Raw genomic sequence first — 14,541 nt, 5'->3', positions numbered from 1 at the left:
GAATTCGTACCGAACCGTGATGTCTGAACCGAACCGTGACTTCTGTGTACCATTCCACCAGTTGGCATCATTGGACTTTAAGTCTTGTCTTGTGGCCTATGTGAAAGCATTTTGTAGCAGGAGAATGAGCAAAAGCAAGAACTACTACCTCTATTGCACTTTGTTACTATTATTAGAATCCTCTATTGTTCATGCGAGTTTGAAGGTTTACATAACATTACTTTATAGTAGATATGGCCACCCCACACTAGCTTTGTGTCCCATCTTGGCCACCCCAGTAAAAATGTCCTGGATACGCCACTGATGAAACATGACTATAAACAACAGGACAAAGGTGAGACCGAGAATAAAACACAAGGACAAACAGTAGATAAGTAAATGCTACATTTTAATGAGCAATTACATGATGGGGCCTTTGGGAACAGAAGAATGAACAGGACGCGCCATATGGGTACATATGTACACAATATAAAATATGAATTGGCTCTATGCACAACTGCACTATTTCCTGAACTTCAGCCAGCTCCTTTGTTTCCTGTCTGCCATTAGTCAGGCACACCTGAACTAATCAGTTTGTCCAATAATGGCAGACAGGAAACAAAGGAGATGGCTGAAGTTCAGGAAGTAGTGCAGCTGTGCATAGAGCCTATTGAGCAGGACTCACTGCTCCTCAAATCTCGCAAAGACTTTGTGTTTTCTTTTATCAACTATTTCACTCATGAACTTTTCAAAGTCCTGTCTTTTTTTAAAGACAAAAGTAAAAAGTTTGGCAGGATAACTTTCATTGTATACACCCTTGAAATCATGCAGGGTTTTAAGGCTTTTGATTTGCTTTTCTTTTTGCATGTTAATGACACTGGGAACCTGAACTGAGATTTCAAATTTTGTGTTGCAGCACCAATCAGCTGCAGCCATGAGGTCTCTCCAAAAAATGTTGTCCTGCTGTAAAATATCAAACATGGTCAAAGTATTTAGTGAATTATAAACTAATGCTTCAAAGTTGTATAGCATTTATATTTCATCATTAATAAATGCTCTTTGTAACAAAGAACAAAGTCTATAAACATTTGTGTCACAGTTACCCGTTGTCACCCATCTGTCACTTGCATTCACTCTCCCCTTATCACTGATTATCATCACCACCTGTTTGCACTCTGCACCTCATCTTCAGCACTACTTAAGCACAGCACAAACCTCTGTTCATTGTCCGGTCTACTTCGACCCACCCGACTCCCAGCATTTGCTACTCACCTCTATTGTCACCTGTTCCCCGGATCCTGTTTCCTGTCTGGTCTCCATCTCGTCTGCCTGTTCCCTCGTCTCGTCTGCCTGTTCCCTCGTCTCGTCTGCCTGTTCCCTCGTCTCGTCTGCCTGTTCCCTCGTCTCGTCTGCCTGTTCCTTCGTCTCGTCTGCCTGTTCCCTCGTCTCGTCTGCCTGTTCCCAGTCTCTCTGGTTCGTCGTCATCGTCTTCATTCAGATAAGACATTGTCAACTCTGCAGTGATCTTCAACCAGTTACCGTTTATATTCATCTTTCATTCACCCTGCTTAATCCTTACTGTGCTTGTTCAACACCTGTTTGTGTCCTGACATTCCATGAGATGATAATGGCTTCTGTGCATTGGATGACATGCTGCTTAAGATGAATTGCACTATCTATGATCCCAGTTTGTGACTGTAGCAAAGGGCTACCTGAAACTGTTAGGGCTAGTATTGATCGCAGTGAACCAGGTGTGTCGGTCAGAACAACACAGAGTGAAGAATCAACTTGAACTGTTTATTATCAGGTATCAAGATATCAACATCAGAGGGAGGAGTCAGCCTTTGCATGAGCATTAACATGGTGTAGATGTTTGAGTTGGAAAGTGCAGTGGACTGTGGAGGGCTCCCTTTACATCCTCCAGACGGAATGGATCTCCTTAGCTTTGTTTGAGCCTGAGGACGATTGCCGATGCGCATGTGAGGATTTTTGACAATGACCCAATGAGAGAGCAGATTTAGTGGAGACCTGATGTACAGTCAGTAAGTCCTGCCTTAACTTATGTGAGTTTGGCTCATAAGTGGGCTGAATGCATAACAGCTGCCGTAGACTTGGTTGGCATGACTGTAGTTGAGGATGTATGTTTGTGTGTATGTGTGGTTTCTCTGCAACACACAAAGAGCAGCACTCAAATAACAGCAACATTACAAATGATCATCATTCACAAACTGACTATAGGCTGCTCCCCTCATACAATGACAATGATGCATAAACACTTGATATAACATTTACTTTCATTATTTATCTACATTATAAACATAACTCAGAACTTTGAAGATCGACGAATGAGTTATTAATAGCTGGCACAGATTGATTAATTAACATCGTCGTGTAACATTATACAGTTGATAACTGCGCCATTACTGATAACGAGCATCAATCAGCGAACATTGGAGGATTAAAGTACTCACTCTTAAAGGACGCACACAAACACAAGATGCATCCAATCGGTGATAATGTCTCTGATGCTCGTCTTCAGCTGTTTGTAGGTGCGGCAACCTGATTGCTAGCAGCGGCTGATGCAATCTGCCATGAACTGGCAGTGTCTCTTCCGGCCGCGCACGCTACATGTTTTCATAATAAGAGTCCCCACTAAAGTAGCGCAACAATGCTCTGACATTAATTTATCAAGTGTCCTTTTGCACAGTGACGAAGGACGACCCTTTTCAGGCAGATAAAACTGGCTGCTTGAGAATCAGCTAATCAGGAGCATCAATGTGCTAAGTTTCGGCGCGCGGAAGGAGACAGTTTAAGTTCCGGTATTGGCTTGCGGAAGAAGACATTTTCAGTTTCGAGAAAGTTTGGAAGAGAGCGCTGCCGTCGAAAGACTATATCTTCATTTACATAGATTATTTAAGAGAGTGTTGCTGACTGTACTGATTCACAAGTTAGAATTGTGTGCGTGCAACTATCAAACACACACATATGGGTGATTCTATAATTGGAGATACATTTTGCACTTCAATTTTTTTTTTTTTAAAGGTTGTCATACAGAACCATTGTTTAAGAATTACCTTGAAAACACTTTAAAGTTGATATATTCAGTGCTATACAAATACAGATAGTTTATTATTTTCTCTATTTTATCAAAATATCACCTGTTCATAGTTTTTCTCGTCAATTCTGTTACGGACGAACAACCAAATATATAGAAATAACAGTACATCAAAAAATTATAAATCTTTTTAGTTTCATTTGTCATTTAGTCCTTTTATTCAGGCCTTTAAAACAGATATTAAATGTTATATTTATACAACTTCAAAATTAGATTCACCCCCAGGCAATAGTGGATTATCCAAAGGGTGCACTAGTTTTTTTATCAAATTACTTAAACATTACAGGCTAGAGATAAAACTATAACATATATCTTACTCTTGCACAATATAAAAATAACAATATTAAGTAGTTTGATATTTCAATGTATTATCTCATTAATATTCAAGATGAAAGACTAAAAACAGAATTGACACATCTGGCAACAGAATTGACGGGGGTAACAGAATTGACCCAAACCAACCAGAACATGCCTATAACAAGAAAATAACTGCTGAGTTATTGAGAAATACTCGACCAGATATCCCTCTGGATCTCTACATGCCGTGTCGCAACCTTGGTCGGGGGTGGAATTAATCTGAGGATGTCCTCATGTGGGTACCAATGAACATCTTCACGACCAGGCCAAAAGAATCAATTTTTTCCTATTTGGTGCATGCACTTGACCCTCACATGAGTCTCATTGACCATAGTTGATTGTGTATCAGCAAATTACATAAGAATAATGTTCTCTGATCAAAAGTAAAATTTAATTCTCCAATATACTAAACTCTGTGCATTCCAAATACAAAACATACTCCATTAACTTTCATTGAGGCACACATTTTTACATTATATTACATTGTATTATATTATTGTACGGTAGCATGACAAATAACCACACATACTTGGGTGGATGGTGCATGTGTGTGTCTGTGTGTGTGTTGAAATCCTCTGATCATGGTAGAATAACCCAATTGATCGGTGTGTCTCGGTGTGTGTGTGTGTGTGTGTGTGTGTGTGTGTGTGTGTGTGTGTGTGTGTGGCTATAAACACACATTATGCATTTTTGTGTGTGTTTGTATCATTGTGTGATTGTAACCAAGGCAGGGGCAGTGTGAAAACCAAGGCATTGGTCAATTCTGTTACCGTACCTTGGTAACAGAATTGACAGTAACAGAGTTGACATTTTTAGCATTTTTTTACTAATAACACCACATGCTAGCATAAAGGCTAAGAGCACATGGCCTGATACTAGAGATGATTTTAAAAACTTTTAATACCTCCTTTTGTTAATATCTTTGAACTTTGCTTTCCCTATGAGATTGTTGAAACAGTTTTGACATGTTATATAAGAACTCTTGGTGGAAGTGCCTGTAAGATTACATGGCTTCAGAGAGAACAAAACACATACCTCCTAGTTCTTCAGAGTTTAATACCAAAAGGGAAGTGACATCATCTTGCGTTGCTTAGGATACTGATGCGACAGATAAGCATAATTTAAAGAGACAATAACATGTAGTAACAGAATTGACACAGGATTTATGGATTGGTATTTTTCAACAATAAAAGTTACTTTTAAACAAATTAATTTAGCATAATTTGGAAACTGTCACCAATAATAATTTATAAACAAAATAATTAAAACCCCAACCTGAAATTTGTAATTTAAAACATGTTTAATGCATATTTTACCCTTGTTTGAAAAAAGTACCACCCACTAAGGACAGTATGATATCATGACTTTCAGCATCATTAAATAGCTTTTAAAATAAAATATTTTCTAGTTTTACACTCTAACATTTTGTGACTCTTAAAAAGAATTAAAACAAATAAAAATGTGTTTTTGGAGTAAAATTTTGGTAAAGCTGTTAAAAATAAATGGCTTCGGACTTCAAATGTATCTCCAATTAAAGAATCACCCATATACATTTAAAGTGTTTCAATAAAACACCTAAAATGTATATGTGCGTGCAACTATCAAACACACACATATACATTTAAAGTGTTTCAATAAATCACCTAAATGGAACATCTTGTCTGGATTATAATCGATGCCCCCTGGTGGCCACAACCATTTAAAGACCAGTCAAATTATACAGTCCTTTCCAATCACCAACAGTTATTTGTAAAGAATGTTTACAAAAATTGTGTATATCCATCCACATAATTTATTTGAATGTATGGATTCAATACATGTGAAATAATCTGCTAACAACTTTCAGTGTGAAGCTTAAAGTATCATAATTTAATATTAATTCAGATTTCAAATTTGTATTATTTATGAACTGTATAGTTTCCAACAACAGAACAACAGATGGTCAAATGGTCTTTAAACAGAAAAAGAATTGTGTTTGGTAAGAGCAACTATAGGCCTACCAGCCTGTGTCATGTGCCTCTGGCATCAATACCACTGCTTTAATATATTTGAATGAGGTTTTGACTATGTCTTACTTCTTCTGTGCTTCTGGTGTATCCTGATGTTATGTCTGTAGCACTGGAGAAACAAAATTGGAGGCACATTGTGTCATTATGGAGTTGTTAACATGGCCTAGAAACCCACTAACGTCACGATTAAAAGAAATAATTTAGTGATGTTACACATAAAAAAGGTATGCACACCCACAATGCAAGCAATGTCCTGTACCTTTTCTTTTCCTGGGAAGATGTGCGCTTCAGAAGCACAGATTCGGCTCTGTATCTGCACGTTTTGGTTTTGCAACCACTGAATCAGAACCTAATATAAATAAAGCATTAATAACAATGTTAAAAAATATCAGCTTCAACCTCAAACACATGCAAAGTTGCAGTCTTCTATTTTTACTTAAATTGCTGCTTGTAAAGAAGTAATGCAGTTTGGATTCAAATGATTAAAATACTATTAGAGATACTTGTTTTATATTTTCTCCAAACCATGTTCTCTAAATAATCAAAAGTATATAAGCTCCTCGGGCAAGTATTACCTCAGGCAAAATCACTGTGGTAATAAATAGCTGCTTCTCAGCTACAGTTCCAGGTACAGACACATTTTTTTCCAGTCGCTGGATTAGGTTTTCTGTCTGGATTAGATAATCTTGTCTAGATTAAAAAAAATAGTTTAGGACATTGACAATACAAGGCAAAACTGGGATAGTGTGAAGACATTTCATCCATCCTTTCCTCCCTTTTGCCATTTTCTTTCTGAGACTTGCTTTGTATTATCTAATGTAAAGAAAATAAATGTTATAAATCATCTCTAAGTGATAGTTTTTCATATGTACATCATCTGACTTTTTTTTTCTTTTTTTACATTTACATGGATATATGTGAAAGTGCTTACCACCTAATGCAATTATAGATAGTCAGAAATAGTATGATTAATAAATTACATGTCAGATGTACTTTGGTGATTTAATAGTTCTCCAGTAATAAAAACAAACAGATTTAGAATTCAGAGGTTGTATGTGTCAACAAATGGAGAATGTCCTATATTACCAGCAAATACTTCAACTCTTCCTTACAACTAACTTCTGAAAAGTTTACCAAATGACAATGGACAAAATTCAATACGACAAAATGTGGGGAATAATGTTTTAAAATAGGCATGTCAAACGAGGAAGTGGCATGTTTCCCCCTCCCCATATTACCATAACCTTAACTAAGAAATTACTGCAGTTCTATGTCATTCGGTTTCACAGTGTGGTAAATATCACAATTTTTGGGCTACAAAGACAATTAATCGATAAGCAAAACATGTGAACATTGATAGGGAATATTTTTTTTAAAGTCCTGAATTTATTTGACACAAACATTGTTTGTCATCCTTCGCAGATCACGACTTATGTAAAAATAAGGGGGAGAACAGTCCACTTACCTTCATATCATTAAATATACTGAAATGTTGCCAGTAAAATGTTGATTTTTTCAAATCCTTGATTTTTCCACAGATACATTCTGTTGGAGAGAATCTGTCCACTCTGCAGCTTTATTTCTAAATCCTATTACATGTATATTTAAATGTAGATTTAACCAGGCTGAAAAGTGCATGTATAATTGTCAAATGCCATTTGGTTAATAAAACTTTGTGCATGTTATTGGATATATTTTTTTTATTTGTTACCTTTATCTCTTTATCTGTCAGAATGTCTTCTGCTTGTACACAATCCATGATGTAATTTCTGTGCAAGACAAAAACAAACATTGCCTAAATGTAAACCCAATCTTTACATTTTATGGTTTGTTGTACAAAACAACAAAAGCGACGTGGGACCGCCTTCCTGTGGGCTCACCACCTGACTGAGCCTCGACAACTCAATCCCTGTACACAGAAACTTAAAAAAAAGTGTTTTTTTTCAAAAATGATTGGACACATCGAGGACAATGCCTACCTAGTGTTGACGTCAATTGCTCCCCTTTCCATTACACTAGCAGGCTTGTGCACAATTCTGAATTTGAATTGAATTTGAATTCATGTCAAAAACAGGATCTAGAATTACAATTCAAATTTGAACTCAAGCAGAATTGCAATTCAATAAAAATTTTAAGAAATTCAAATACATATTTTAAGTGAAGTGTTTAACAATGAAACTTTATGTCAGATATGATTGCATTATGCACTTTGTGTTATTTCATTACTTTGAAATGAAAATAACATTGGAACAAAACTAGTTTAACAACATTGTTGTTGTTAAACTAGTTAAACATTGTTAAACATTGTAACAATAATTGTAAGTTATTGTGGGGCGGAGTCAATTCTGAAATTTGCATTAGTATTAATAAAACATAACTATAGCAATTATAACTTTATTATTATAATAATCTAGCCATGTGCGACATGTACAAGATTATTCTTACAAATCACAAGTTATGTTGCAGCCACAAAAGAAATCCTTCGCTGTCCAGTCCCCTTCAACACCAGCACACTGAAAATGCAGCCAGTTTTGACAAACTGTGCACTGCACCCATTGGTACTCCTTGATGTGGTCATGGAAAACACTTGAAAAACAGAGGTGTGACACTTTACCAATATTCACTGTGTCTGTCACCACCACTAAACTTTGAGTCAACTGTTAAGCACACAATAAAGACCACATACCTTCAATCACTCAATGTCTTGCTTCATCTATGGTTGTACTGCACATACATTGCTGTCCCAGTTGCTCGCTGGAACAAACATGCTTTAATCTTCCATGCCAGGCAATGGCTACTGGAGTGCATTGTCTTTGCCTCTTCTTGCTGTAGTTTAAGTTCTTTCTTTTGCATCTTTAGCATTTCTTCAGTTGTATATGGGAAGTCCTGTGTAACAAATACCTTTGATGTTAAACAGTGTTTCTCTTATTGCCAGGATAGATTTTGACAATATTAGTCTGACCTCAGGGTTCACATTTTTAAGCATTTGTGCAGCATGGTGCAGACGGAGAGTCCTGCATTGAGTTAAAGTCAAAGCCTCTGCAGTGACCTCACGACGTAGTACTTCGTTTTCAGCTGCCTAGTTGGGAAAAAAATATACTGACAAACCACAAGCTACACATCCATAGAAGAGGATAAGAATCAGCTCACATGCAACTCACAGAACACACTAAAATTCCACAATTATCTGAGTCACTGAACAGGATATGACACGGTCCAACCTTCAAGGCTTCCAGAAAATCTGAAGACATTTCTACAATAGAAGGTTGTAGCAGTTGTTAAGTATAAATATACTTTCACAGTGCATTACTAAATCATGATAAATGTAGTATGCAGTGTGATGCTCCCTTACCTGAGGAGGTCCATGTCACTATCACCAATTGTTGTATACGTTCCAAGTGAATCATAGATTCTAATCTGCTCAGCAATAACGCCATACACCAGCAAAAAAATACATCTGCCATCATTCCATTCCAAAACATATAACAAAGTTTTAGTTTAAGTTTACATGCAAGTCAAGGTTATGGCTTTTGCTACATCTGCATGATCTCTATCATAGGCTGTTGAACAAAACAACTTCTGCCAAAAATGTCATGCAGACATACATGACAGAGTACACCAGTAAATAATGGTGCTTACCCAAAGAATGAAGTGGTTTCCCCTCTCGGGAGAGTGACCACCCACAATTCTAGGGAGGAATATTTTTTCAGAGACCTATAAAAAACCACAACAACATCAGGTAGGAAAACGGCCCCTTGTTCAAAGCAGATGCCTTTTTTCATAAAAAATTTTATTATACAAAAAAGAAAATTACGAAAGGACATACAGGGATGCGTTGCACAACTTGGGGCCTCATTTATAAAACTTTGCGTAGGATTTGAGTCAGAAGTGGCGTACGCACAGAAATATTCGGATTTATAAAACCGTGCGCACGCACATCCTACGCAAACTTAACTTAACTCAAAGTAGAAGTTATCGTTGGCGAGGTGGAAAAGAGGAGAAAAATGTTGTTTGGAGGGCACAGTGTGGGCATTACTAATGCCAAAAAGGCACTTGAGTGGCAAAAGGTTGCAGACGCCGTAAATGCTCACAACCTCGGACCGTGGCCGAAATAACAAAGAAATGGTCGGACAAGATCAGCAATTGTGCGTCATTACGCATTATGATGGGGCATTTTATTTCCATCCATTTAATTTAATGAATGATGATGATGAAAATAAATCAAAATCAAAAATAAAACAAACTAAAGGCATATGCCTGAATACCATGATTCCGTAGCTGATGAAATCTTTACTATGAAAGCAACTTTCCCCAGTGGACAATTAATACATCTATCTATCCATCCATCCATCCATCCATCCATCCATCCATCCATCCATCCATCCATCCATCCATCCATCCATCCATCCATCTATCTATCTATCTCCCTAATTATCTATCTATCTATCTGTCTATCTAATTGCATCTATCTGCTCCGCCAGACATTGACGAGAATATAAGTTTTGTACATTATTTCATTCTGTTTACCATATTATTTATGAGGATGAATTGCATAACATGCCAATATTATCGCAGAACATATTTCAATTTTCTTTTTGCAAATATGTGTTCATTTGCATTTCTGTTGTAATTTTCGTTTGATTTTGTTTGTTTTACACTGCAGATCGATCGAACGGGTGTTCGTGTAGGCTGTTAATTGTAAGACTTGCTTTGTGAAGTCTTCATGTTATTTATGAGAGGCAGTATTGCCATTTCTTTTACACAACGGTCTACAGTTTCACACACTTTCACGTGTTTCTTCCATCTGCCGACGGTGTCGCCATTTCTCATTTCACCCGTTTTTGTGCGTATGCCTGGGTCAGAGCTTGCATGAAGGACCGCACGTTTTCCCGTGAAGTTTGCTTTTTATAAATACCAATTATTGCGTAGAGAGCGGCGTACGCCTTCTTTTGTGCGTACGCAACGTTTATAAATGAGGCCCCTGGTCACTGACTGCTCCACTGCTTGACCATTCTCGGTACCACAAAATAAAATCAAAATGCCCCAGAGATCCATACTATAACATAAAAAGTATCATTAATATTTATGTCAATCTTGGTGTAAAAAGGTCATAGAGAGGATCATTTAAAAGTTATTACCATGTTCTCTTGAGCCAGCTGGGCTACTCGATAGTTAACTGCCTGTAATACAATACAATTGTTAATACTTAATAATATAAAACATAATTTTCTATTAAGTAAAACGACAACATATGTGCTTTACATACACAGCAGTTTTGTTCATTACAGTTTAATTAATTTCAGATGTAAATTACAAAACAAGATACTAATTGACACTGTAATGTAAATGACTCGGACTCTGGGTCCATATGAATTAGCTCAAATGATCTATAGGGAATTTTAATAACTAATCATATGATTAATATATTGCATATTACAGTTACATTTAATTATCGAAATTGAAAATAGATTATATGAATAATCAATCACAACGTCTTATAATTCCTCATTCATATATCAATAATCTTTTTTCAGATCGATTATGAGATAATCCTTAAGGGAAATTAATGTAGTTATCAAATCGGTCTTCGTCCAGCGAACGACCATATTTAACCTATCAATTTCTCACTAAAGTTATACCTTCTTATAAACTCCAAGAAATATTAACTTTCCGGCCGTGAACATTAATTTTCCTGTGTTCATAAAATTAAACTACTCAATGGAGTAAATAATAAGAGCCTGGTAGCTCTTGGATCTAAAATCTCATTGACTCGTAATTACGAACATTTACCCAGAAACAGTCTGTACAATGGCTTTAATAAATGCAAAACTACAGAATATACGGACTACACAATATACACTGATTATATGTCTATGTACATAACTTACAGTTAAACAATACAAGACAAACGGATAACAGATGAGAGAGGGAGGATGGGAGAGAGAGAGAGAGAGAGAGTGATTTAGGATGACTCGTAGGAGCGCGCGAGAGAGAGAGAGAGAGAGAGAGAGAGAGAGAGAGAGAGAGAGAGAGAGAGAGGAACAGATCACGAATGATCATAGAATAGAAAAATCACAGACCTTTTTGAGAGCCAACAATCGAAACAAACCCTAAAACATTAAACTCGTTGGAGTTAATACTTGCATATTCGTTTGTGTGTGTGTCTGGACCAGGGGAGCGCGCGTTCTCGTGCGGAGGCACGTTCTCGTGCGGAGGCACGTTCTCTCGTGAGTCCTCGGAGCAGAGCGCGTTCTCGTCACGTGCTCTCTCGCTCTGATTGCGGGAGATTTGAAGGCTTCTGGAAAGTGAAGTTGCTGAGGGAATTCAGGATTAGTTCGTTTTACTCTTAGGTGGAAAGGAAGAAAGGAGAATTGGAAAATGAAAACAAAACTAAGATAAATAAAATAAAACGGACGGAACTCCTGTGGAGTTCCGGACCGGAGACTTCACATGATGAGCAGACGAGAGCGGAAGAGCTGTTCTTCAAAAGCTGGAGAGATGGATAGCGTTGGAAGGAGATGAACAGAGAGCGAGCAGACAGGGAAGTTCCCTTTTGAGGGAATCCTGTCCCCGCCCCGTTTTTCGGGAAGGGCAAATCATCTGCCGAGATTTGCAAGCGGGAAGATTCCTTTGTTTGCCTGGAACATCCTTCTGGCTTGAGTTACAAAAAGTGTTTGACTTAAACCTTTCGGCTCCAGAAATATGAAATGTGTAAAACAATGTACATTACTGCATTCTGCTATCGGAATTCGTCTCCGTTAGACTTAGAGAAATACAGAGATATCAAACACGTCATACTAAGATTATAGAAATACAAATTTGACTATTATGCATTAGTATAGACATTTGCAGTTCGATTAATGTTACACTAGGACATATATATGCTTTCCTATGGTTTATAAACACATCTTAACACAAAAATGGATATATAGTACATTTAAAAGTGACTTTCTGGTAGAAGTCCTTTTCTGGAGTTGGTTTCTTGGTGGACAGAATGTTGGTGTCATGTTACGTGTGTGGCGTATGTGCGCACATTCCAGAGGGGGATCTTAAAACAGGGTTTCCTCTGTTTTATGGCAGTGGCTCTTTAGGGAGTCACAAAGATGCGCTATTGACAGTTTGGCAGACTTTAAGGCGCCAGTGCAGTGAACAAACCTCTTGTCTGTTCAGACAAAGACGGAAATGTTTGCGAGAATCACGATTCACCAATTTGGCAAGCAGCTGGCCGGATGTCATTGTCGCTACAACAGTTACATCATCTCTCAACCATGGCATGGTCAACGAAGACTCTCCCAACAACTCTGGTGGGCAAACACTACGGATATCCTTTATTGACACTGGAAATCACCTGGTGACATAAGCCAGCCTTTGATTTTCATCATGATCTCCAGTGAATAAGTTCTTCAGCTTTTCCTTTATATACACATAACAAAAAAAAACTGTTAACTCTTTTACTTTAAAGCGTAATTGAAGTCAAAATGAAAAAGGCAAATAATTAAGTAATTACCTTGTCATTATCATTTATAGCATATAATTGTGCTTCAAAGGAAGACTTAGTGTTGTCCGGTGGGATGTTCTGTTTGCCACCAGAGGTAGGCTGGAGATGTTTCCTTCCCTCTAAAAAAATAATTAAAGATTTTATGAAAATGTTTACTTCTGTATAATATTACAATCTTTACAACAAAAGTTGGTCATTTTATTATTTTAGTTCTTCCACAAGTTATACAGCATTATTATTTTGTAATATGATATACTGATGGAACCTACCAGCAGAATACAGTCCTAGCATCCCATGCAACCCAATAGACAACTGTGTGTTGCACATGGCCTCAATTTCAGCCTTAAAAGTCCGGTTGATTTTGTCATTATGCAGGTCAATTAACACCCTAAGAGTCTGTTTGAAGTGTGCCTCATTCATTTGGCACAATGAATACCTTACAGCTGAGAGTTCACGATTGAACTGCTCTGCAACTGATGAGTTCACTTCTTTTTTTTTATTCACAATTTAACACATATTACACACACAACACCAAAAAGGATACCACTAAATATATCGACAAGACACACCACAATAAAAAAAAAAAAAAAAAAAAAGAAGAAGAATCTACACAGTCTGTGGGTTATCCATTATTGCATTTAAGTTGATAATTGTATAGTCTCTATATAATGTAATACTAAGGCCCATGTGGTTTGGAACTCTTGCAGTCTTGAATGCTGTTTACTTGTAATTTCTTCAATGGGCAACAAATCTATTATCTGATAACCATTCTTTTTCGCTGAACTTCCTTTTAAGCTCTAACTGCCAATTTGTTCTCAGAGAAAAAAAAGAATTTGGGGAGCTTTCTAACAGAATTTTATACAAATGAGAAATCTTCCCCTTGACCGAAGTAGCAGAGATAATACATTTTTTCCAGCTCTTTAGGATCTAATCTAATCTATAATCTTTTATGTAGAGATGTAATAATGTGACGAACCTGCAGATATTTAAAAAAAATCTGTTCTAGGAATTTGATATTCAACACAGATAGCAGTAAACGATTTAACAGACTTGGAGTCTTCATCAAACATATGCGCAAAAGTTTTCAGCCCATGAAGCGACCAGTTTCGAAAATCAGTTTGGGAAAGTGCTAAAAAATCAGGGTTAAATGCAATAGGAGAGTTTTTACTTATATGCCCTTTTGTGCTCAAATACCTATTACAATCCTGCCAAGCTTTCAGTGTGGCTTGTAAAGGGGGCAGCCCCTCTACACTCATCAAAAACTTCAAGTTATTATGAGTTCACTTCTGTTCTTAAAGTGGGGCAGATGTTGAGGCTTCTCAACTTCTCTTCTGGACGTTTCTGATTTTTCTGGTGTAACCGGTCATATAAGGAGTACCTTTCAGATGTCCCTGTAATCGGATGCATTGCTGTCATTCTGTCGCTATCCTGTTGTTCTTCTAGAGGTAATGGGGACCTCAGGTTCTTCACCCACTGCAAATCAACCTGCAAATCCTTGTTGGCTGCCAGTTGTATATTTTCTGAGGTTGGGGCACAAAGTCTTCCATCATGAGTTCGGAAAAAAAGCTGCTTGGTGCGGTTGT

General features: G+C 37.2%; 1 protein-coding gene across 4 annotated transcripts; it reads right to left on the bottom strand.

The window, feature by feature from the left end:
* Positions 1 to 635: 635 nt before the first annotated feature.
* On the bottom strand, positions 636 to 6,958 carry LOC306987168 (uncharacterized protein). Of its 4 annotated transcripts, none has more exons than XR_013795108.1 (6): positions 6,926 to 6,958; positions 6,036 to 6,131; positions 5,720 to 5,809; positions 5,527 to 5,569; positions 1,252 to 2,144; positions 636 to 942 (listed from the first exon to the last, which is right to left on the bottom strand). XR_013795108.1 is itself a non-coding variant. In XM_079591237.1 (6 exons), the coding sequence occupies exons 1-6, from the start codon at positions 6,929 to 6,931 to the stop codon at positions 902 to 904; spliced, it is 492 nt and encodes a 163-aa protein (XP_079447363.1). In that variant the 5' UTR covers positions 6,932 to 6,958; the 3' UTR covers positions 642 to 901. The 4 variants fall into 4 exon arrangements, 2 of the variants coding, with proteins under 2 accessions (XP_079447363.1, XP_079447364.1); XR_013795109.1 differs by having other exon boundaries at positions 642 to 939; XM_079591237.1 differs by having other exon boundaries at positions 642 to 942; positions 1,252 to 1,467.
* Between the last annotated feature and the right edge of the window lie 7,583 nt (positions 6,959 to 14,541).

The sequence above is a fragment of the Phoxinus phoxinus genome (genome assembly GCF_949152265.1).
Source record: "Phoxinus phoxinus genome assembly, chromosome: 19".
NCBI classification, from domain to species: Eukaryota; Metazoa; Chordata; class Actinopteri; order Cypriniformes; family Leuciscidae; genus Phoxinus; species Phoxinus phoxinus.
This window is presented reverse-complemented; position numbering and strand designations above follow the sequence as displayed.

Bases quoted from the DNA above. Each gene is read 5' to 3' on its own strand.
- LOC306987168 (XM_079591237.1), bottom strand. The intron at 5,570-5,719 runs GTACAGGACATT...TTGTTTCTCCAG, and splicing joins TCTTCCCAGGAAAAGAAAAG to TGCTACAGACATAACATCAG. The intron at 1,468-5,526 runs GTAAGACATAGT...ATCTGAATGAAG, and splicing joins ACACCAGAAGCACAGAAGAA to ACGATGACGACGAACCAGAG.